Source organism: Coturnix japonica, chromosome 3, assembly GCF_001577835.2.
Source record: "Coturnix japonica isolate 7356 chromosome 3, Coturnix japonica 2.1, whole genome shotgun sequence".
In the NCBI taxonomy this organism is placed as follows: domain Eukaryota; kingdom Metazoa; phylum Chordata; class Aves; order Galliformes; family Phasianidae; genus Coturnix; species Coturnix japonica.
This window is the reverse complement of record NC_029518.1, coordinates 4,900,380-4,926,002: the sequence shown is the minus strand read 5'-3', so window position 1 is coordinate 4,926,002 and position 25,623 is coordinate 4,900,380. Positions and strand designations below refer to the sequence as shown.

The 25,623-nt window shown below is 44.5% G+C and overlaps 1 protein-coding gene across 4 annotated transcripts in view; it reads right to left on the bottom strand.

Annotated features, from left to right (window-relative positions):
* SPTBN1 (spectrin beta, non-erythrocytic 1) overlaps positions 1-25,623 on the bottom strand; it is a 108,847-nt gene that overhangs the window by 65,040 nt on the left and 18,184 nt on the right. For 2 of the 4 annotated variants that reach the window (XM_015856705.1, XM_015856706.2), the window contains exon 2: positions 14,107-14,303. In XM_015856705.1, the coding sequence (XP_015712191.1) occupies positions 14,107-14,254 (148 nt within the window). In that variant the 5' untranslated portion in view covers positions 14,255-14,303. Of the gene's footprint in view, positions 1-228; positions 718-14,106; positions 14,304-25,623 lie in introns of those variants that run through there. The other 2 variants (XM_032443257.1, XM_015856707.2) reach the window with 2 other exon arrangements.

The following is a 25,623-nucleotide window of genomic DNA, read 5'->3' as shown; positions in this document are numbered from 1 at the left end:
TGCACCGCCGTGTAAGACTGAGGACAGCTTCAGAGGGATACAAGTCACACAGGAGCTCTTAAAAGCACACAGAACTTTGTGCTGTAGCACTGTTTTCGGACTCTGTATCATTCTTGACTGCGTGCAAGGAGAACAAGCCCAGGCTAATGTATTACTGGGATCATATCATAGCAACACTTACAAAAGAAAAAAAAACAACCACCACCACACAAAACAGCATGGACTTACCTTGCAACTGCTTGAATCTTCCTTCTAACTGATTATAGTTATAGGGCACCTGAGCTGCGTATCCTGGGGACAACGGCCCAGGCATACTGGTTGATTTTTGTAATTCCATTTACAGGTAACACAGGGATACGATGAACTGCAGCATAAAGAAACCACAGGTTTCTCTACCCCACATCCAGGTAAATCCCAGCTTCCTCCGAAGTTTGGCTTCAGTCCCTGAGAAAACGCTCTCACTGAGCCCCGAGCAAATAGCAGCTCCGGTTCAAAATCCAGCGGTGCGGGTTGGCAGCACGTTTTCTGTAACAGATTCAAACTTCAAGCACCAGGAAGAGGTGGGTTTTTTTGGTGGTTTGTTGTTTTTTTCTTTTCCTCTGCTCCACTACAGCGCTTCAGCCTGGTTTCCAATGCCCAGCCCTGGTGAAACTAGCCTAGAGAAAAAGTGAGCTTGCGTTTCAGCCCAGAGCCAAGCGCAGCCGTCCCAGCAGCACTCCCAGGAGCTGCGCACACCTCAGACCTTGTGGCTGGTTTGTAATATAATCAGCAGCCGCCCGGGCGGAGGCTGATGTCACTCGATTACCATACGGCACGGTAGAGGAAACGTAGGCTGTACCAAGGGCGAAGGGGCGGTGGAGCTGGGGAAGAGCAGGGCTGGCGGTGGGACACCGGGGAGGCTCCTTGCGCTGGAAGCACCCGATGCGGTGGCAGCACCCAACCAAGGGCCGCGTGCGGGGTGGCTGCTTGCGCCCCGCTGCACCACACGAGCCGGTGGTATCTTCCTAAACAAAGCTGGTGGAATTACACGCTTCTGTGGAGAGCCTCATGTAACGGAAAAGTCTCAGATTACTATCGCTTGAAAAGGAGGGCACTTCTCTTCATTTATTTTCAATACCGTTCGCTTGAAAAAGCAACGCGCACACAGAAGCGCTCATTCAGTATTTAGCAGCGGGCGAGGAGAGGGCTCAGAACAACGCGCTCTCCAGCACGCTGGGTACAAACGAAACCTTTGTGAGGGGGTTCTGGAAGCAGCCAGTGCCTTACGCTCAATTTCATGTCACTGCCGACGTGGAGGATGTTGACATGTCCCGTGCACGTTGAGCACAGGTGCCCGCTCTGCCCAGTGGAGTGCAGCTCCTGGAGTTGGCTTTAGGATGGGTGAGCTTTCCCTTGGGGCCTTGGCTCCTTCCCTCACTTACACACAAGTGAAACGAAAAGGTCAGTTCTGCATTTATACTCTAAATCTGTGTGGTTTGCCCCTCTGTTTTTAAAACTGCTAAAACATACACACGAACGTTTTCTTTCATTTCTGGCATTTCCAAATTCCTTCCCCACTGAATCAATGTTCTCTCCTCCTCCCACTCCATCTCCTCCTTAAACGTTTCAAAATGTTGCCTTTGTTTTGATGCTGCCCTTTCACAAGTTTTTAGGCAGACAGTAATTTCTGAGGACAATTTCTGTGGGCGAAGCACCCACGGGCTGATTGCAGCCCTGGCTCCAGAGAGGTGCAAGCTAGAAAGGTGACCGGGTGGCACCGACCGACAGGGAACAAGCAACGAGAGTTCCTTATTATATTGATGCAGGAGGGCTTCTGCCAGCATCTTCCAGCAAAATGCCTCCATAACAACAGAGCTGTGCTGAGATGAGACTTTTGGTGCTATGGTAGGCCTCAAGTAGAGCCTAACACATTTGGGTCTTTTTAAAAGCTGGCCTCCAAGCTTTCCAGTACTACCCAAAGCCCATTCAGCTGCCCAAAGAAAGCGACTGCCTACAGCTGGAACGTTGCTGTACCATGGAACAAGGTGCTGCAGGCTTTTGCCCCCCAAAAAAGCACTTGGAATGCATGAAGGGACTGGAGGAAGCACCTGTACTTGCTGCTGCTGTAGGCAGGATGCTGCTCCGCAGACAACAATGTGCTGGTGCGGTGAGCCCTACGTTCCTGCTAAACCTTCCCCTGCTAATCCCTGTGCAGCCAGCTGTCCCCCAGCACGGAAAGCTGCGTGGAGAGCTGCCAGCAGCCTGACTTCCAGGAGGGGGAGAAGGGGAAACAGAGCTGGTCGTATACAACTGTAGACACCTCCGAAGATCCAAGGGCACAAGGACAGGCTCATTCCGCTTGCCGACTTTTTCCTGCAGCTTTCTACCAATGGCAGCTTTTGCCTGCAATGTCTGACCTATGTCATAATTAAAGGCAACCCTTCCCTTCAGAGCAGGCAGGCAGCCAGGTCCTACCTGCAGGTGTACCGGCTCGCTGCCGTCCCACCTTGAGCAAACAGGTGTTGCTATGTGAGGCAGCCCTAAGGTCCAGGAGAGTGACAGGAGAGCTGGAGTATTTTTAACATCATTAAGTCCATAAATGAGGAGCCAGGAGTCCTTCCCCAGCTGAAAGCCTTCCCAGCACCTTTGGCAGGGGACACAATGAAGTGTGTGGCCATTATCAGAAATATTAAAAAGTAAAATATTTCCAAAAATGAAACATTATAAACTAAAAACAATCATCTGGCTTTGACCCATATAAAACACAGACTCACAGACGGGCATTCCCCACCCTGCCGTAAAACATTAACAACACGTACATGAATTCATTCCTCAGACCATCCCCTGTGGGACGACTCGATGTGGTAAGCTTAGATTTCTGAAGAAATCCTGACCAAATGTTCGGTTTTGAGCATTTTTGTCCCTCCCTCCAGCTCTGGCCCTGCAAAGCAGCACTCGGTGCTACATGAAAAAGCGATGGAACTGAAGTTAGGATGAGCAGGGGGTACAGTGCAAACAAAGGGAAGAATTTGTGCTGGAACCGAGTTTAATTTCTTCAAGATCTGACACAGAGATGCTAGAATGCTACCGAGAACTCAGCAGCAGTCACTGTGAAATTCAGACCTCATCTTATCTACCACCCAGGCTAGCATGTGAGCTGAACAACAGGTCCCCAAGCAACAGATGTGACAGACTTTGTTAATGATGATATCAGCTCCTTGGGATGGCCCCAGTCACCGGGTGCTGCCGACTCATCTGCCAGAGAATTACTTACGCTCTGCTGGGCCTCCTGTGGACATTTTGAAGGCTCCACTTAACAGGGTTGGTGGCATTTCAGCAGAAGAGCAAAGCAAAATGGGGACCTGCCTGTATTTGTGAAAGTCTACACCATCTGTAGCAACATCTGAAACATGGGCACCCTGCCAGTTGCCATTTGTATTTGAATCACATCAGACCTAATACAGTCATTTGCTGCTGATTCCAAATTTACTCCTGTTTGTAGCAAAGCACTGAATCAATTACAAGGTTCTCACATGCTCAAAGCCCTTTTTAATACCTAGTTTTCACTCATTTTCTTCCTTCTCTTTGACTAAGCCCTCGACAATGCTAACTAGATTATTTGGTTTGGAGTAGAATTAATACTTTAAAGGCCATAAATAGCATAACTTAAGTCACACTCGGGCCAGTGCTTATCAAATCAACCCAGACTGAAATTGTCTGTGGTACAATTCATTACTGATTACAGAGAAAACTAAGAGGCAAATCATGTGTTAACTTCTTGTTATCAAGCAGGGTTTTTTTCATTCTTAAATTCTGCTCCCACTTTCTTTTCACAGCTCTGAAATACAAGTTTCTGCTTGTATTCTTTCAATTGTACCTCTCCCATAGTGCATGACTGGTAATGATGGCCTGCATTACTTGTGTACTTGTTAGGAGTTATTAAATAAAAGCACAAGTGATTATCCACTTAGCCATAAATACATGCAGTAATGCAAAGTGTGACTTAGTTGATGTGATTAGAGCTTTGCAAAGCCTCAAGGAGAACAAGAGGTTGATTACAGTAATAACATGAATGTAGAAGCAACATCTGGAGGCAGGTGCTTTCCCCAGTACAAAAAGGATCTGACCCAGGACCCATTTTTATACAGCTTCTGAGAACTGCTTCTGAACTGTAGCTCCCATCACAAAGCAGCTCTATGGAAAATAACTGACTTTAAATCCGGCAAAATTGTCACCCAAATCCTTAACTACCAATGCTCCTAAGATTTAACCAAACCACCACTTTTCTCAGCCAAAAGAAAACCCACAACCAAACCCTTAACATATACTAAAAAGAAGCACAGACAAAAAATTCTAAGGATCCAGTTCATAACATAAGCAGAAAATAACTGCTAGGTTGGCAGCACGTAGCCAGAAATTGCCCGATAACCTCATCCAACCATCACTCTACACTGCTTTCCACCAATAAAGCCAGCCAGTTTTTACTGGGTTGACAGCAAAGATAATGTTTGCAGTGGACACAATATCCAAACAGGCCCACCCACAAAATACATTCATTTATTGCAGATGTGAAAAACGAAGAAGGTAATTCACAAAACATTCCCTGGGTACTATAAAACAAATGCAGGCTTTACACTGCTGTGTTCTGAAACAAAGATGTGATTTTACAACTTCATGAAAGACAATTATCTTTCTAATGGAAAGCAGAGTGCACACCAGAGCTTACAATAATGACAAATCTGGTTAATCATCACCCTTGTCTTTCCTTCATACCACTATTTGCTCTTCTAAATTCTCTACATGGTGACTAAGTAGAAAAAATATTGCAAGGATGATTTATTAATCCAAAATGCCACAAAAACTATATAATATTTGATTCTCTCTTGAGAGGGATGAAAGTTCTTACGCAGCCCGTCTAGGGCCACAGTTAAAAGCTAAAAACTCCCATCACATTTGCCTTTCCTGACTCCTCTTGCCAATATCTTAGTCCACACTGTAAAAGGAGAATCTCTTCTCATGTATGGAACAGTTTCAGTAAGGAAGGTTTTTTACTTTATTTTATTTTTCTGTGGATTGTTCTGGAAATCCTTATTTTTATCTCATTTGACAGTTTGCCTAAGATGAATGCTGAGGATTTAGCTGCCCTCCCTGCAGTTTGCACACAAGATGCTGGAACGCAGAGGAGCAGCCCACACACTGAGCACCAGTCGCTGTGCCAACTTCACTTTGCCTTCCCATTGCAGGTAGAGGTGGAGCAGGTCTGCTCCTCTTACCAACTTGTCACTCCCTGGGACACTTGGCAACTGTCTCAGAAGGTCAACTGAACACAAACTAAACAGAGCTTCTCATCAGTAATGCTTCCATATCAGAACTGTAGTTCAATTCTTCTATTTAAAGAGAGTTTTAAGTCAGTGGCGAATAGAAACTTCCTCTTAGTCCCTTCCTGATACGTTCTCCATGACTCACGCAGGCTTGGGACAGCCAAGGGCATCACAATAGAAGAGAAAGGGGCAGACTGAAAAGCAGGAGACCGCAAAGACTTCTGTCACTGAAGGACCTGCATACACTTCCCTCCTGCCAGGCCCAGACAGGCCTCCAGCAGCCCAGCACTTGGTCCTGATACAGACCCAGGCCCAGGATGAACCTGCACATGGTAACAAAGGCGTCTCAAAACCTTTGGGAAAACTTCTGACAAATCAACCCATAATGTCAACTTACTACTGAAACTGGGTCAGTTCCACCTGGTTTCAGGTTTCGGTGTGAAGAGTTTTCACAACTCCCAGATGAACAGGAAAGTTGACAGGACTTTTGCAAGAGCAAGTCCTTGCTAAGCGCAGCAGTGGAACACTTGCCAGAAAAGCCTGCAGAGAAATGCTATTCGAGCATTTTGCGTCTGGAAAAGATCGTGGCTTCTCTTGGTGTGTATTCCAGCCTGAATGGCTTTTTCTGAGCTGTGCTGCTTTCCCTATCAAAGCAGAAAACAACCCTCAAAGAACCCCAGAAATGACACTTGTAGGTTTTCTCTGCGGCCCACAAAATGCACTCGGTTTGCTATCTGACTTAGATGAGTAACTCTTTTAACAAGTCTATTAAAACTAAGCATGGCACACAACCACACAGTTAAGATACTCATTTTCTCTGAAATTTTAGTGTGAAAACCCTTCTTGATTTTCTTCCAGAGAAGTTTTAGCATGCTATTTTAAAAGGCGATGTGTTTATTGCCTCTCCTCAACCCCTCTCCTCCCCTGACTGAAATGCACCCACATTTATATGCAGAGAGAAAGAAGTGTTTCACCACTCCTTGACCTTTTCTTCCACTTGTCCTGTTTTCTTTCCCCCCCTCCTCCCAGAATTTGACCGCAAGCACAGGAGGAGATGCACTGTTGCTGCATCATAATCACTCAGGCATGCAAATTCAATCTTCCGTAGCTACGAGCCAAATGAGAATAGGGTGAAAACAATAAGCAGCACACGCTGATCTTTATAAATCTCTGTAAGCCGGATGACTTATTTCTCCGTATATAATAGGGAAAGCAGGGAGGCTATATTAATGTTTGCAAATACATCCTAATGGTGACCAGCCACTTCACAGGTGACAAGTTCAGGGGAAGGAAAGAAGAAGGCACCTTTCTGCTCTGCCTGTTCCATAACCGGAGAAACTCGAGCCTCTAAACTAGAAACCTCTGAACTTAACAGGGCTCCATAAAGAACCCGAGCTCCTCTCATACCTAAGCAACAAAGTTCCAGGACAGCATAGTTACAGGCACGCTCCTATAGTTCACTCGAAACAAACTGGTGAGAAAACAAAAATGTGTTAGAAAAAAGGAGTGTTAGAAGTTATGTTCTTGTTGGTGTTGTTTGCTTTAATCCTAAATGCAGAACTATGAGCTGAAAGCTTTGTTTTTAGAGTCACTGTAAACGAAACGCTTCCTTCAAGGGAAAATCTCACCCACAACATTTCATCATCTGGCAACTGCCTGTCACTGCAAAAATAAGTTTAATGATCAACTGACTAAATACTGCTTGTCTGAAACACAGCCATTCCACTACAAGCCACGTTTCATTCTCACATATGTACAAGAGCTGCCTGTGTATGACATACATCCACCAGGAAGGCTTAATAACATTGAAAGAAAGTAAAACAATATTAAAAAAAAACAAACAAACAAACAACACATTGTGCAATATGTAGATACAAAGTGATTAGGGGAAAAAACAAGTGTTGGCACTTCTCACTAGAAGAGATCAAAGCCAATAGGAAGATCACTGCAAACTAAACAGTGGCACTCAAGCAAATTTTCATCATCCTCTGTACTAGTCCAGTCTCTGCCCCTGCTCCTATTCATTTTGCCTCTTCCCATCAAGGCAATCTGGGTTTATATCTCTCCAGGATATTACCTCAAGATACGAATCAAAGCACTGATCCGAGGGGATGATTTCATCACTAATCTTTCTCCATTAGAAGAACTGCAAGGTTAACATAAATTAGTAAACATCTTTTAATCCTGTACTGCATTTTGCTTTGCTGTATGCTCTGCTAGACATTATTTGTACTCCAGGGAGTACTTTCATACAGTATCCAAGCAACGAATAGAAGGAAAAAATGCAAGGCACATTGCAGATTTGGATGAATAGATAAAATAAATACAGAGACGTTGCTAGTTAGACGCTGAAGATGTAAGACAAGAACACTCTTTTCCACACACACATCTTCTGTGGAAATACATCTATTGCATTATAGAGTAATGACTCATTTCTGAAGTGCATCCACAACCAAGCTCATCCCTGACAAAATCACAGATTAAAAAAGGGACACTGCCATCATTGGCACACAGCTTCTTTAAGTGAGAAAGCCTTTCCAATAAGACGATGCAGCAAAATACATAGAACAATCGCATTATTTCAGTGAAGGGCCATTAACAGTTATCCCATGGTTTCTCTGTATTAAAAAGCTCTAAAACATTGATTCCAACAGCAAAGGTTAAGATTAAAAGATTATAATGATCAGGTTTCCCATGGTGGCCATTATGGGTTAGATTCCCAGCTAGTGGATGTCAGCATGGTCTCACAGAAGCCAGCAGAAAAATGCCAATCTCTACCAACTGACAATCGGGTTGGTTGGCCTCCCAAACCACCAACCTCTACCCAGCTCTGCTATTGCTCCTGGCTCAGCTCTCACAACAGGGAATGCATCTCACATGAGGATCCTTCCTCTTTAAGCAGCTGGAGTAGGCAGCATTTGACTCCACAGAGCCTACCCTGCCTTTCCTCACTCATTGGATATTGATGCAGAATGCTGCACATCCCTCATCCCATCACTGCAAGCAGCCAAAAGCAAATCCCCTGTGCTTTTACTCTTTCCCGATGCCATGGTGATGAATGGATGATGAAAACTAAAATAGACAGCAGAGAGCTGTGCCATGCCAGTGTGGGAGTTAACCAACACACCTAAAACTAGTGCATGTAAGGAAGTACACCACGAAGGTTAGCACAGGGCCCATGAGTCTAATACCAAGGCATGACAGAGCAGATTTACATGCGCTTTTGGGATTACCCTCACAAGCATTTCACTGGTAAGATCCTAAAAGCAGATATGCATACGAACACACACACACACACATAAAGTCAGCATACATATATTAGGTTTCTACTTACTCTAAGTCCAGGTGGCTTTTTATTATTTAATCATTTCTCAGCTACAGTACTTTTTCAGATGTCCTACATTTATTACAGAAACCTCCTTCTACCTTATTTTGCCAAATTACTGCATTGCTGACCACAGCATAGAGTCAGCCTTCTGTGAACTGAGGTCTGACATATATCTGACGTGTCCACAAGAAACTGTACTACCTGTGCTCTAGTCCATGGACTTACAGGGATTCAGTCAGCACAGCCCCATTCACTGGCAAGATGCGAGGTTCTCCCAAGTGCATCTCTGACTGGATATTGTCTAGTCTTGAAAGAATGCAATCAGAGATGTAAAATGACTGCAGCTGTCAGTCTTTCCACACTGCGAGGCTGTCAGCAAGTGCTCCTTTTCCACCCTCAGCCCAAAGCAGCTCAACACCCATTTTCCAGTTCCACTCATTCTGCCTGAGCAATGTCTGCTGGATCAGTTATTCACAAGGGTGCAATCACTTTCATGCATCACTCTGTTACCATGCAATCACAAATACTGTTCATCAAGTAGACAAGCATGTATGATTCCAGATAATTCACAAATTACACTCAGCACAATCTTCTTCAGAAGCCTAATTCCATGTTCAGGCAGCTCCATTGGCCCAGGGATCTGGTATCTGGTCAGCACACAAAGATCTAGCTAACATCTCCACATTGTTTGTACACTGCTCATCTACTCAAAGAGAGAAGAAAATGTCAAACAATGCAGAACTGGTACCAAAATCATATCACCGTAGCAGTGAGATACATATGGTCTTTGTACTCGATTACATTTTCAAAGGGATATCACTGAATCAAGTTGTTCACTTGAAAGTAACTTTCTGTTGCATGGACACAGTGATACCGTTGCAGGTTGAAATCAGTCTACTCATCATCTTTAAAACTGAAGTGCTAAGAACAAAACATTACTGATAATCTGCTGGGGATTTTTTGTGATTTGTTTCAGAAAAATCCTCCATGAGCAACTTCATGCCCCATCCCTGGAGGTGTTCAAGGCCAGGTTGGATGGGGCCCTGGGCAACCTGATCTAATAAATGTGGACGTTTAGTGGCCCTGCCAGGCAGGGGGGTTGGAGCTTCATGATCCTTGAGGTCCCTTCCATCCCAGGTCATTCTGTGATGCCGTGATTCAAGAGCAAATGCATTAATCACCAGTGACAGATGAGCTAAACTTCCTTTGCTTTATGAAAAAAGCAGCATTCACAAGCAGCACTGCAGGTGACACGCTAACTCTTGCAGCTTCAGCAGCACCACACTTTCTCTCTTGATGTCTACATGACACATAATGTGAACAACATTACTCCTGTTTTCAACATGAGCCTCCCACAGATTCTGGTAAAGTACAGCAGCTTAGGAACTCCAGTTGTGAACTGCTCCAGACAAAACCCAGAAGGAAAGCACTGGGTGAGGTCCACACTTGCAAAAGCTTTTGGTGAAATACTCCTAGAGCAGCCTCTTTACCTGTGTTCCCCTATGAGACTCATGAACATCACAAAGTGCAATATTATCAAGTGTCCTGACCTATGCACAGTTAGCTAGGTGGAGCTGTGAAAGGAACACACAGTTTCCCCTGCTCTGCCCTAAGGAGATATGCCTCTGCTATTTCATAAACTTTGAAACTATTTTTTTATTCATATACCAGACAGCTGAGTCACAGACTCAGGTGAACACAGATGACAACAGGACAAAACACAAACGAGAAGCAGAAAAGTGAACTCCTTTAGCCAAGCCTCTTTTAATACTGAATTAGCTAACTGAAGAAAGGGAAAGTTTTGGAGGTGACAATTCTCAAACAGCCTGGTAAGGGCATGTGAGACGGTGGTGAGCACACCTGAATGTCACAGTCCCAGAAGGAGCGTGAAAAATTCTGCTGAACAACTGAACAGTTCTTATAGGCTTTCATATGAGCTCTGTAAGCCAAGGCACTGCACAGCACATCTTGTTAGCTAATGGTCCTTGATGGACGAAACCCAACCCCTGAGGATTTGTGAATGAAGAATTCTGCACAAACATGATATCTTTTTGGCTTCTACAGAGCAGGTAGAATTACCTGGTCTTCCAGCAAGACCTTCTGAAGGACCACGGAGAACAAGGACAGGTGAAAGATGATTTCCTACGGCAGGGTTTCTTAATTTACAAAGTAGGGATCAGTTACCCTCTTCCCATATTGGTTGCAGAGTGAGTGAGTTCAGTGTGAATGGCAATCAATCTGGTTGTATATCTTCAAATCTGACTTCTGATTGAAAGCTGAGTTCCAAGGCAGTTTTCTTTGTTTTAAGCAGAACCCATCATTAGCATTATGGTATTCACAGTGTACAGATCTCTTTGATAATATCAGTTAGCTGCTGTGCTGATATTAGTGCTTCTCTATTACTATTTACTCTACCTGCTTTAACTAAGCTTTTCTCTAACATGTTGTTCTGACCACAGATCATTCTGACCACCATCTCCTGCACTGCTCTTTAAATATTTCACCATGGTAGAAGATGGGGCCAAACAGAATATCAAGTTCTGGCTCAGAACACACTTCTTGCTTACCTGCTCTCCATCCTTTTCCTTTAAGGCAAAGGAAGTAAGCTTCATTTGAATTACGGTGAACTAGAATTAATACAAGATGGAAGCTTCACAGAAAAGGCATTTCACAGCTTGATGAAGAATGTGGAAAGAAGATGCTTGCACCAATAGAAACATTTCACATTGAATACATTAGTCAGGCAGCCTAAATGCTTGTGACAGTTATACTCTGGCATCTTATCAATGGGGGAATAAAGAGCTTTTTATTTTGAAACCTTTTATACAAGGATAAGGAGATAATGCTACATGCGTGTTTCAGAACATGCATGACAGGCATGGTTTTTTTATTTGCCTCATCAGTTCAAGGAAAAGAAGACATATGAAAAGAAAGAGCTGGACACCCCCAGGCAGTCACTGAATATGACTAATTAATAACCCCTGGAAAGAAAGTGCTGTTGTCAGAAGAGAGCCAGTCTAAAATGGCTGCCTTGGGACTCGGGGTGTTGGATGATGCTGGTGACATAAAAAGAACCACCATCTTTCTAAGTCAGACTGGACTTGGTTGTTCTTCAGAGACTCTGGGCCCTGCAGATGGTGCGTGACCACTTCTGTCTCAGAGAGGTGAAATTTACCCATAAAAGAAATGATGGTAGAGACAAGCCCGGGCTTTCATGCCATGATTACTGCATCTGATCCTGTGATAGGCAGCTGAATTACAAGACACCTCAAAAGGAGTCAATCTCAATTCGAAGACTACAGTGAGAAAAATAATTGGTATCCCAGCGCCAGGCTGAGAGTCAGTTCCCTAGTGCTTACAATATGGAAGCACCTGCCCGTCTAGGGAGACATAAAGGAAAGATTATCCACCAGAAAACATACATTGAACGGTGCCAGAAGCAACACTGCTTAGACTTTAACTGTAACCTTGGATTTGTAGCACAAGCCCTTCCTCATTCCTCTCTCCCTGCGTCATCGTTAGGATTTCAAGCAGTGCTTCAGCAATGCAGTGTGCTGCATGTTTTGGCAGCACACAGTATTATCAACACTAGCAGCACAGAACTGCGGGCAGGAAGCATATCAAACTGAAACAGTTGTGCATAAAGATGATAAAAAAGCAAATGCATCATACTCTAGGACAGTGGTTATATATAGCACTGAATCAAATCTTCAGCAAAATTATTTGCTTTGAAATTGGTATTTGTTCTAGGCTGACTAAATAATTCAAGTACTTTCCTTGCATTACTTCTTGGAGTAAGAGTTTCATGTTTATTATTCATTACTCAGGGGGGAAGCTTTGTTTGCTGTAAAATTAAGTGCAACAACAGACTGCAGTAAAAGCAAGATGTGGGGCCTGAATCCTGCCAGTGAGATTTCTACTAAAGCACCTGTGCACACCAAGAATGTAATATAGCTTATATGTGCTAATGCTGCAGGAGTAAAACACGGTTTGTTCTTAAACAAGGTCAAACTAAAAAACTCAGATCAAGATTCTTCTTGTTTTAGGACAGTTTAAACCAGTCTCCCCTCATAAATATCTACTGGGATACTTCTGACCCCACTTGGCACAGCCCCATCCCAAGTCTTGCATTTTACCTGTACCTGCAAATTCATGCTGCAATGAGCTGCTGTATACTTAACAAGTCTTCTTAAGACAGTAAAACCTAATTAAGACACACCCTTTCTGCAAGCAGCCCCATTAAGCTGATATAGATACTTCCCTCAACAAGGGTTACACGATCTGCTCCTTGCCCACCTGCATGAACTATTTCATTTCCCTGCTACTCAGCTCCAAATTTGATCCTGCCCTGAGCCTGGCACACAAAGGTATTTTGCATCTAATGCATTCCTGCAGCTGGCAAGAAGAGGAGAAAGGGTACGCCATGCTTCAGACAGCCTCATTGGAATCACAGATTAAACACATGAGACCTTTGTCTCAGTACAGCCAACTTAATAAACCTGCTTCAACTTGTTATAAAACGCTGGGTTTCAAACATTCCCTCTAACTGAAATTTCAACAGTGGAAAGCTCAGCACATTTTGCGTTGTTTTCCATGCTTACAAGCCTGTCCCACACCACTGAGGCATTTTGTTCAGAGGTCAGGAACGTGGGCGCACTACCATAAGAGTCAGGAAATCATTTACAGAATGCATAAAAATTGCTTTGCATGGCGATGCCTCAGAGCTGAGAGGACACAACATAATCTCCTCGCTGCATAAACAAATTTGGTTAATGTCCAACCTTTAATATGCAATAGTGATAGGTTTTAAGGAAAAGCAGACCCACTCCAATTTGATTTCTCTGCTCATGAGAGTAACTCAGTAGATGATATTGGTTAGAACTGACATTTCAAGCAGATTATTTGGAAAGTTAATAGGAAGATGGAATAGTTACTGGTATCTTCATCAGGAATTTTGATACCCAGAAACTCATATTAGGGTATGCAAGTGGAGCACTGTTGTCATTTGTTGCCATAGAAAATCAGTGTTAATCATGTCATATCACTGCAGTAACTTGGTATGACTTGAAGTCAACTCTGAAGAGCCTATTCAGGATAACAACAGATGGCTGCCTATGTGAACCTCCAGAGAATACTGGAAATGTATATACAATTATATATACTGCGCTTACCAGCCAGCAAAATCTAGCAGAGTTGTTTCAGGAACAGATTAAACAGTATTCTAAAATAGCTAGAATTGTTTGTTTTTTTAATGAGACATCGTATACGAGCACATCCTAAAAAGCAATATAAGACCATCAGGTCCCACTGATGTCAATGGAAGGAATAAATATCAAAAATCCTTCACTCAAACTGCTCTTGTCCTCAGGAAAATTTCAGCTCTAGTTTACCAACAAAACACAGGCACTGAAGACAGACTACCCATACTACCACTTGCATACAGTATATCAGAGTTTTGTCTATGTGATGAGTACTTACCAGCCAGGGCCTTGATGCGAGATCGCTCAAACAGTCGAGCAGAACTATTTTCATTGTCCCAGTCATCCACATCCCAGCGGTTGTTGACATCACTGTACTGCTGCTGGATTTCAATGTTGTCGTAATCTGTCGCTACTGTTGTCGTCATCCTGAGGCTTCTTAATCTATTCTCAGCATCAGATTCTTCTTAAAATCCTCTGTAAAACAAAAGTATATAATAGTGTGATGGGTATATGCTGGAAGTAAGTAGTAATGCTCAAGCTTATAAATGAAAGCAAAACTACAAGAGACTGAAGAGATGCTGTGCAGGCCCCATCCTTGGAGACACACAAAATCAGGGTGGGCAGGGCTCTGAGCACCTGATGGAGAAGGGGAGCTGGACCAGATGGTGCTTAAGGGTCCCTTCCAACAATTCTCTGTTTCCACAGCTCTGGGACACCTCCATGGACGGTGACCCCACCACTCCTGTGCAGCTGTGCCACTGCATCACCGCTCTGTGGAGAAGGAATTGTTCTAACAGCCAACCTGAACCTCCCCTGGTGCAACATGAGGCCATCCTCTCTCATCCCATGGCTGTTCCCTGGGGGCAGAGGAAGACCCCACCTCACACAGCCTCCTGTCAGGTCACTGTAGGTAAAAGCTGCATAAGCATTTGACCAGCAGAAGCCTTTTAACACAGACCTGAAGCAACATTTCTTGCGCACATGCTGCCTGTGTGTGTGCTCCTGGGAATGCCCACCACACACACAACATGGCCCTGACCCCCTGACCAGCACAGCTCCCCACACGAGGCCCCTCCATGCGGCAGGCAGTGCCAATACACTCACACTGCTTTATGACTGCAATCTGCACGTACTCATCCGCAGTGCAGGTACACGAGAGCCTCCCACCTCCTCTAGGGGAAGAGGAGGAACGCTATAAATGGCCGCTAAGCCGTTTATTTCCTGCTCTCACTCTCTCCCTGGCGGTGTTTAAAATAGCGGAGCAGATATCACAGCGCGGAGCTCCACCAACGCCGCACCTTCCACCTCAGAGCGGAGCCGTCCCTCTCGCTTCCCGCCCATCGCCATCCCCACAGCGGCGGCAGCAGGTGGCGGCGGCCCCGCACAGCCGGGCGCGGAGCCAGGGGCGGCGGCCCGACGAGGCGGCGCCGTGCTGCCCCCTGCCGGCCAGCAGCCACCCAGCAACAGCCGTGACCGCCGGGCCTAACAACTCCCTGGTAGGAAATCACCATGGAATACAGAGTGCACATGGACAGAAGAAAGCCTGCGTTCCAGCAGGAAAGCAGCTTTTGTAATTTAAACATCCCAGCCTGGCTTTAGATTGGAATACCAACCTAATAACAGAACAGTGATTTCTATGGAGGAAATCTAACGTGACTATCAGCTGTCAACATCCTGAATGGTCTTAATAGAGAAGACTCCAACCCACTCTCAGAATACAAAGGCAACAAGCATACTGCTAACAAGACATGCCAGAAATGGTCCCAACTTCATTACAATGCAGGCAGACACTCTAAGCAGCCTCTACATAGGGCTTAAAAGCAGAAAATATGCACTGGGATTTCTCACCTAGTTCATGTCCTTCTGAACCTACATGGCCACGCTGTATGCATTGAGGCCTTGGAAACCTTAGCAGGCAATTACAGGGATAGGTGAACTAATAAGGAGCATGTGATTGCTACACTCCTCAAAGCATTCAGCACAGACCTGTCATGATGCAAAGAGATTTTGTAACTGAAGTCTTCTGTCTTCATTGTTGAACTGTAACACACTATTGCCTTCTGCTGAGCTGACACAACACCAGAAGATCTTACGAGATGAAACCATTTCATTTCAAAGCATTCTTTAAGATAGATTGCATAATTTGGGAGTGGAGGGGTTGGCATTATCTTCAAAAAAGAATAAATGACTTCAAGAAAGAACCAGCTACCAGGAAAAGCTTTTTCTCAGATAGTTTTCAAAGGCAATAGCCAAGGGTCAGACCTTTTGTGTTTGCTTTCATAAATAAACCAGATTCTGCTCTGTTTGTTTCTCAGATAACAGAAAATAAATAGTTTTATTCAGACCATCTGAAGAATGAATTCATTTAAGAAAAATTCATTGGCTACTTTCAAATGCAATAATGTAATCCACCATACAGGCTAAGACTAATCACTAAGATTCTGCCATAGCCACACACCTGGAATTACTTCTTAATAGTTGCATTTATCTTTAAAGTAAACATTATTCCTTCAAGAGTTACTATTCTCCCATTGAATGTTCTAAGCTGCCATTATTTTCACATTACCCTTACCACCTCACAGTTTGTCAGGGGGGTTTTATGATGTTATGATTACACAAAAAGTATTTTGAACAGGGATCCCAAACAGCGTCATTACTTAGGTAAGTAGTGTATCCCTTGGCTAACTCACAGTTCAACCCATTGCAGTTTCCCTGACAGTTAAGACAAACTGCATGCAACTGAATGGTTGAAAGGGCTGAAAAGGGGACACGGATGCTTGAATCATAGGCCACGTGGGGCTACGAGAGCAACTGCTGTAAAAAAATGACAATGGTTTATACCCATTTCCTGTATACCAAGTAGATAAACTAAAGACACCAAGATCACCAGCTGCCTCCTTTCTGTTAGGACTTTCTGAAAACTAAGGCTGGACAAGCACAGAAATTAATTTGATTACCCCTTTTACAGGTAATCATCACCTCCAGATGCTTCCAGCCCCAGCCTGTACTGCCTTTCTCCTACCGGTGACTCACAGCAGGGAAATTAATCCAGCACTTAAGCAACAAATTCACTTGGAGTACTTACTATTATTATAATAAGAAGAATGAAGAAAATCTAGTTAAGATGTAACTAGACTTCATGTTCATTCTGAGCAATATTCCATTTTCTCCTAACAGCAGCTCAATAGACAGCAAATATTTCTAAGATGTCATTTTGAATCTCATATTTGAGCTAGAAGATCTGGAAATACTTCCAAGTTTCCAGGATCCAGATACATCTTGTCTTCTCATCAGGGTGAGATTCTTAACTTCCGCAGAAAGGAGAACTGGACTACTCAACTCAACAGGGACACGTTAGGAGAAGCTCCTGTGTGTGAGATTACATACAAGTTCAAAACACCCCCACGATGCAAATCCTGCAAGTATTAACAAAAAATAGAAATCAGAACTCTACCAAACAATGGAACTGGAAGGGTTTTAATGTAAACTTCAGAAAGACTGGAAAGCGCATGCCTCCATTCCTCTCATTCCTTAGCCAGACATCTGAAGGAGCTGGCTCCCATCCTGTCCTCACACCCAGCCCTGAGACATTTGCTTGGTGTTATGTGAGCTGCAGGGAGAGAGACCTCATCTTCACCGTGTGCTTTAACAACTCCACTGCTGACATTCGGGCTTCTTGTTTCAACTGCTAATCCAGCTGTAAAATAATAACGGCACTGCTTTGGTAAGGCTTTAATTCCCCTGACCTATAACATCCTCTCTCACATGTAGGGTCTGGATCCTGAACTCATCTTTTTATTTTTTTCAACAAACAGAACCACGGTGTTTCTGCATTTTCTGGCCCAAAACCACTTTACAAATTGTCTCTGCTTTCCTGTTTGCTATGAGTCAACCCTCTCACTGGTGCAGACTCCTCTGGCCCCGCATGCTCTGGGATGCGGGGGCTGAGAGCTGAAAGTCCCTTGAAAGGTCACAGGAAAAGGGTGGACAGGCTGTGCTACTGGGGAGTCAAATGCCACAATCAATGTGTAGGGCACAGACACTTCAGGAATGCACAAACAAAGCAAGACTGAAGACTCTGCTGCCAGTGCAGGTTGGAAAAGTGGAAAAAGGTCATTAAAACCATGCAGCCTGTCCTTCACGCTGAGAGGCCTACTTCCCACGTCTCAAATAATCCATCATCTGAAAGCCAGCAGATGAGAGCACGGAGTTTTGCAAGCTCTCAGTTTTCCCTCTGCAATCCCCAGGTTGCAACGTTGTAGCTGGAAGACTGGGAGTTGTCACTTAAGCATCAAAACAGCTTCAAGAAGTATTCACAATGCTCCTGTAAACAAAAATACAGTCCACTGTGTACTGGAAACCCTGGTGTTTTCAGCAGCACCTGTGACTGTTATGTATAGCACACACAACAAAGATATCAAATGCTTCAGGAAATGTCGCGCTCACAGCCCAGCATGCAACAAAACTGATTCGATAGACTAAAACCGAATGTGTATTTGAAGACTTTCAATTCAGGCATGAACCACTGCAGTTTTCCAGTCTGATTCTCTCCACATTCTAGGCTACACAACTTCACCCAGTTCCTTATCCACTACCCAGCAAATCCAGATTTCAACAGTTTTTCCTAAAGACTCTAGAACAAGCTAATTGATACTAATTGTCCCCAGACAGAAAACTGCCTTTCAGGCAGAAAGCAATGGTTTTTTGAAAGCAGTTATAAAGATGAGTGCAAAATCAGGCCTTAGAGAGCATTACCACACATAGCACTTAAGGGTGGGGTAAGCACCAAACCCCTTTTGGGCCTGCCCTTCCTCTCCCCCTCATCACCTGAGGAATGCAGAAGTAGAACAGCTTGTCAGGCTGCTGGGGGCAGGCAAAACACGGAGTGCTCTACCTCTTACTTCATGGACTTACAGGTTTCCTTGAACATTGCCACTACGAATCAAGCCATAACCAAATGCCATTCAGTCATTCTGTATGAGGGTATGTGGTTTAGCTAGGGCTAACCTGTGGCTGCTCAGGTGATGCCTACGGGTTACGCACAGCATCACTCCAAATGAGAAACCAATGTAACACACAATGTGGCCAAAAGAAACACAACTCAACACCCAAAACTCTGATTCATGAAACATTAACAGGGCACTTTCTAAAACTGCCATCCTACTGTCTGCTCATAATGAAGCCAAGAAAGAAATCCCCAGATTTCAATCTGTGTATTCCCAAACCAACACCTGCTTCTTTAAAAAGCACTTCCAGCATCTTCTTTAGAGTGTTTCTTAAGCTGGTTAAAGGCAGCCTGTTATCAACTATCCGGGAGCACCCTTCTTCCATGCAAATGACTTAGCTGGAAAAAATCCTAAGGGATCAACTCACCAATTCTGCACCACAGTTTCTCCCACTCCTCCATTCCTGCACCTATTGTTGGTCATCCTGGCTATCCCAGGCAGTAGCTTCTCACTTTTCTTTTAAGAAAACAGCATATTGCTGTGTGATATAAGCTGCCCAGATTCCATACACTCAGAAGGTACCTTTTAAAAACCTAGGCTCAATGAAAATACTCCTATGAAATAAAATCCCAGTCAAGCTTAAAACATTTTAAACAAATCTTCTGCATTTGTTAGCCTAACTTTGCAGACACGTTCTGGTGGTTGACAGTCCAAAAGCAGATACAGCTGGTCCCTTTGAAACTGAGAAGCAAGCAACAAATAGCAGAAATAGGCACTATATTCTGTACGGTGAATGGAATGGTGTCCTCGGAGTTGTGAAGGCTGTACAGCACAAGCAGTGTGTACTTGTGCACCTTTGGGTGCTGACCCATGGGGTTACTGGCATCTCCCAGCTGGCATATGCCCACATGATCGTCAGCAGGCCAGCAGCTGCCACTGGTACAGCTCACATATTTAAGCCTACTGATGGCAGTTAAAGGGAGCAGCCTGGATTAATGACATATTAATTATAACATATACCATGCTCATGTTTGTAAGGATATCGCAGTCAACTAGATGAAATCAATGGAGGTTGAAGTCAGAAAGGTTCCAGCTCAGCTCAGTCCATTCTGGAACTACAAGAAAGCCCTTTACTACATAGACTCTGACTGTCAACATAATGTTTATTCTGATACACACTTCAGCTTAAGCATAACTCAGTTGTTTCACAGTGACAGTGGATGGGGCAAGAAAGCAAAAATATACTCTGAAATCTGTTCTCTTCATATTTATGGATGAATCCCTACACAGACACGGCACAGAGATGGGACCTTATTTCAAAGCAGCATTCAGATCTTGAACAGCCTCATAATTTTGTTACAAGCCTCTGCATCTGGCCCTACTCCATCCTCATCATCATCAAGGACTCTCATCCTCATCACAATGCAGAACAAAGGTGCATTTTTCAAACACCTCTGAAGAACGCAGTCGAAAGTATTCATGCATGACTCTGCTGGATCTTTAATCTGGTAGAGGGTGCCCAGAACATCTTGCCTCACCATTTGGCAGAAATAAAAACTGACATGTTGCAACACTGTTAAGAAGCTTCCAAACAAACTTCCTTCTACTCACTAAGCCACAGAGTCGTAGACTTTAGAAGATAATATTTAGTATGTTCTAGAGCTATCTGTGGGTTGACCTTCCTCAAAAGAATGTGAATATATAGGGCAATTGGCTACGGTGATATTTACCTTTTCCTTCATGGAACTGAACAGAGTTCTGTTAGACTCTTTCCAATGTTTGTCCAGACTAGAGTTCCACTGGAAAAACTGCTGCCCTGAGAAAGGAGTCTCCCATTTTCTGGTCTCTACCCTCTCGTGACTCAGAGCTTACAAGAAACAGAGCCCTGAACTTTGAAAGACACTTTTGTGTCAGAAAAAAAAATGAAATAAAATAAAAATGCCCACACACAAAGGATGACATGCTCACTTCCTGAAGCCTGTCAGACTTGTGGTTCTTCTTTGGATGAAGGCATCACCATCTGTGAATGGAGAACAGTGGATGAACCTTCACATTTTGACCCCAGACACGACCATAACTTGGCAGGCAGCCCCAGACAACCTGAATACCCTCTGCTACATCACTGTTTGTTTTGACAGCTCTCCAGACCCAGCACTCCAGCAAAGTGGCAGTGCCAGGTGGTGTCCAGCCATCCAGGCTGCTGACGGGCATCGTGGCAACAGCGCAGCTCAAGGGTCTGGCTAGTCTGTAATCTAAAGGGAGATAGTCTTAGGGAAAAACATAAAGCCTTGATCATTCAACTCGTGGTGACTGAATATCTGTGCCCAGCAGTTACAACTTTGCATCTGTTATATTAACCCAACTGAAGAGAGCAACAGTCAAGTTTCTGGGCAGGGGAGAAGGACTGAAGGACTGCTGTGCGATGTGTCCAAAACATAAAGCTAGAACTGGAAGTTTCTTTCTTCTTCACCTCTTGCTCCTACCAAGAGGGTCTGATATAGAAGCAACGCCTAGGAATTACATTCACTGCTATTAAGAGAAGTCTGCAATGAGAGGACAACTGAACCTACCTTCGGAATGCATGAACCCAAGAGCTAACCAGAAGCTGGCTGCAGCAATCAGCGCGATGACATCCGTGAGCACATTCCTCTTTCTGCAACCTGAGATGGCTCTGACCTCCTTACAGGGGGAGGGCTGCCAAGTAAACAGCCCTTAGGATTCAGCCTGCCAACTGCTGGCTCTCTCGCACTTCTATTCTTCCTCTCCAGTTCTCCACCCCACCCATTCGAACTCTGTTACTGTTGTAACTTCCAACTTCTTTGACAGTTAATAAATGCGCATAGCTGATTTGGTGACTGCAGGTCAGGAGCGCAGACCAAGGAGTGCCTGTACAGAGAAGGTAAAATGTGATATTCCAGTGCTGCTGCCCAGCTACTGGAACATTCTGTAGCTAAGATGAACGGAACAAAAAAGGGGGGCAGCAAAAAATGTTTTTTTGATCAAAATTGCACTTTAAGCACTGAGACATGTCTCCGGAACAAGAAAAAAATGAGAGTATGATGGAGTATTTATGATTCCATCAAGCTGGAGAAAGAAGGAAAAAAACAGCACCAGACAATGGTGGTCTAGATTTGGGTGTATGTCCAGGAAACAGCAGGGCATAACACACAGCTCACCACAAGCATTTTATGTTCAACTCATAGATGAGGAGGAATCCCGGGATCACTGCCTGCTTACATTGCCCAGGATGTGACACCCACATGGGCCACAGGAGGCTGAACACACAAAGGGAAGGGCACAAAAAATGGGCAGCAACCTCAGGATATGCTGCCGTATACCTAGACGAACCCCCCGGGTTGGAGCCATTCATTTTAGGTCAGGAAAAGGCTCCATCACTCTTAGCCAAGGGGGAGGAATCCAAGCAGCCTCCCAGGAGACAGGCTGGGCAGGGCACTGCTGCTGACAGCTTCCAGGACAGGAAGAATGAGATGGAGCTCTTCTGGCTCTGTCTCCCAACTGCAGAGCAGCGCTGGGAAACCGCACCCAGGGAGACGCCTAGGGAGAAAAGGATGTTTTGTTGTGTAGGCTTTTGTTCTGGGCTTTGTTTATTTGAGATATTTCACAGCCGGGCAGGCATGGAAGCAATTTAAAGGGCCAGCCTGGAAGAAATAACCTGCTCCACAGTGAGCAGGTTTTGAATTAGCAGAAACCAAACAAACAAATAGCAACAACAAAAAACAGATTCCGGGACAGGAAAGATTTGCTAATGCTTTTCACAGGGCAACAATAGGTAATGCAATTGGAACAGCAGCTGGTTTCAGCAGCACGCTAAGCTCCAGCAGCAACTCATGGAGGGACAACCCCAAACCCAATAGTCTCTTATTAAGAGGAGACTTGGCATCACTACAGTGCAGCTGGTGCTGTCCCGTGCTGCCTGGCCACCTCCCGGCACTTGGTCCCGCTCCCAAGACCTCCCTAGTTCTGCTGGCTCTGCTTTAACCAGAGATAAAGCTTTGTTCATCACCCCAGGGTCTGATGAAGGACTGGCCTAGTAAAGAATCCAGTTTCAGGCAGTGTGGTGGTCCCAGAGGAGGCTCAAAGGCAGCTCCAGAAGAAGCATTTCCTTCAGATGCTGAAACCGAAGTCACAGCCAAGGTCACACAAATCTTTGCCTCTCACTGGCTGTGGCCAGCACAGCACTGGAGATCCTTACAGGGACCACGTGGATCATCCCTGATCATTCTCTAGTGAAAGTAAATCCAGAATTACTGAGGAAATGGGACAATTTTTGTTCGGGTGAAAGTTACGACAGACAGCACTCAGTGTTGCTTCTGGGATGCCAAACCTTCTGTAACACCAAACCAGTCAGTGTTTGGAAAAGCAGAGCTTTCTCCAGCACGGCACTGGGATGACAGGTGCCCTCGGGTTGAGCAGCAGAGGGAGCAGACCAGGCTGACCACTGTCTCCACACCAGAGGCAGCACACTGCTGTGCACAGAGCCCAGCCCGGCGCCTGCAGCTGTTGCAGTGCTGAGCACAGGGCTCCATTTCAAAGCTCTGCAGTCATCTCCCCTTTGAGTTGAGGTCCTCCGTGCATTTTGACTACACAAAAGCAGAAACACCTCTGAAAGCTATTTGCTAAATGATCCTTCTCCAGTAAAAGGGAAAAATGTTAGTAGCCCTACAAGTCATGCACCAGGTTACATAGCAGATGGTATAGTTCTCCCAGGCCAACAAGATTTCTCATTGGAGTTAACCACATGTGGCTCAAATGCTGGTCCCAAAGGGGGGAAACAAAAAACCTCACTCCCTCTTTCACCCCTGGGCAGAAGAATTAAGGCCACCACATGCACACAGTGCACTTCACTTCTCGAGTGACCTTCAAGGAACACATGGACACAAAGCAGAGGAAGATGGCAGGTAAAGCCAAGTGTTCTGCCTCTGTTTGCCCTCTCTGAAGTTTTAAATGGACACCAGCTGTTAATTCCTTTCTACATTCTTCACATTTTTCTGGCCAACTCCCGACAAGACTAACAGAAACCTTTCCCTTTCAACCTCCATCTGATGCATAGATAAAATTGTCAGGCATTTTCAGGCAAGGAAAATAAATATATATCCTCATTGCCTTAATTGAAATGCATGCCTGGAGGTATCCAGTGCATCTCTGCCCTTTGAAATGGGTTAAAGAGCCTTAATGCCATCTAAATTAAGTCAATTTGTTATTCGGGGCATTTGTGACCAAACAATTTGAGATGTATCCTGGGAGGAAAAAGCATGCAGGCCAGAATTTGAAACCCTGGGAAATAAGATGATGGATGTGGAATAATGGCCCAGAAAAGTAATATCTTAAATAGCTTGGGTCGTTATTTTGGTTCTTTGATGTTTCAGCATCAAATAAGTGTTTTTGTTTTGGTTTGGGGTTTTTTTTGTTTGTTTCTTTGTTTTGCCTTTTTGAGGAGGGCAGAGCCAGTCCCTATATGTTTTTTTTCATGTCAGACTGGGACATTTATCATTTTCTATGACACAGTGACGACTCCTTACAGGTTGCTGGTGACAGGTGGCTGACAGAGCCCTGCCTTGCACACTTGTGCACCAGACGCCCTGTGCAAAGGGCTGGCAGTCCTGTAACACCCACACTGTGTCTGCTGCTTTGATAGGACCACCACACACAGTTCCCCATAACCTCAGGCAATACCACTACTTACAAACAGTGTAAGGAAATTGTAATAACTAACTGTAAAAAAGCAGCAGACCAAAAGCAGGGCTCGGACAGGTGCCTGGAGCCAGAGGTTCTCTTCTTGGGGCCACTGCAGAGCTCTGACCGCCCTAAGGAGAGCAAGCACACCCAGCACAACAACAACATTTTGCAGTCCCAAAATGTCTAACCATTGTTATTGGGGCTTTGTTATAAAGGCTTCTGGCAATGCAAGCACTGTGTCATGTGCACACTGAGGTTTTGCTGGCTTTGTGCACCTAGGGAATGGAAAACGCTTTGCAACAGCAACAAAAAAAATAACATAATCCTTGGGCCAGAGAGCTTTGTGGTCCCTCCCGCTGACCTCACGGGGAAACAACGCTATGCTACACAGTACTCTTCACACTAACCCCCATCTCCTGAAGTACTCAAGAAATATCAAAGGCAAAAACATTGTATTTCTTCTGCAATTACTCACTTGCAAGTGGTTACCACACTTTGCACCATCCCTGCTTACAAACCCCCCCCAGTCACAACACAGAGCAGCCACCAATGCTGAAGAAAAAGCAGCACGAAACAACAACATGCAAAATATCTGATTGTTACTTCACTCTGATTTGAGGGGGTTTTGTGTCTGGGAAATAGATCCTCAGCTGGCACGTACCCAACCCAACAGCTGCATTGCTTCTCTACTTTCACCAACACTCCAGAAGTTAGCCAGAGCCCTGTTTGTGCTGGCAAAAGCCCAAGGTTTTATTATTATGTACTATTAGTTCAGAGTGAGAAATGTGTGCTGCAGCAAAAAAAAAAAAAAAAAAAACAAAAAAAAAAACAAAAAGAAAAAATCCAGAGGAGCTAAATTGGGTACAGATGTTAAAGCCTCACAAGCTCTACCCACCGGGCAGTATCTTACATATTGCTTCCATCACCTGTTTGCATTCTGAGTTTTTAATATAATAACTATGTGTCCTGCCCTTGAAGAATATTCTAGCATTCCTCATCCAAAAACCAATAACTTCTGAACTCTATTTGCCTCCTCTTGTTAACAACCTCTTCACTTTTCAGTACTCACTTTAGAGTCACTTGGTATTTAAATAAGATTTTGCTGCTTTCACTACCTGGCAACTAACACAATTAAACTACCCCATTTTTAC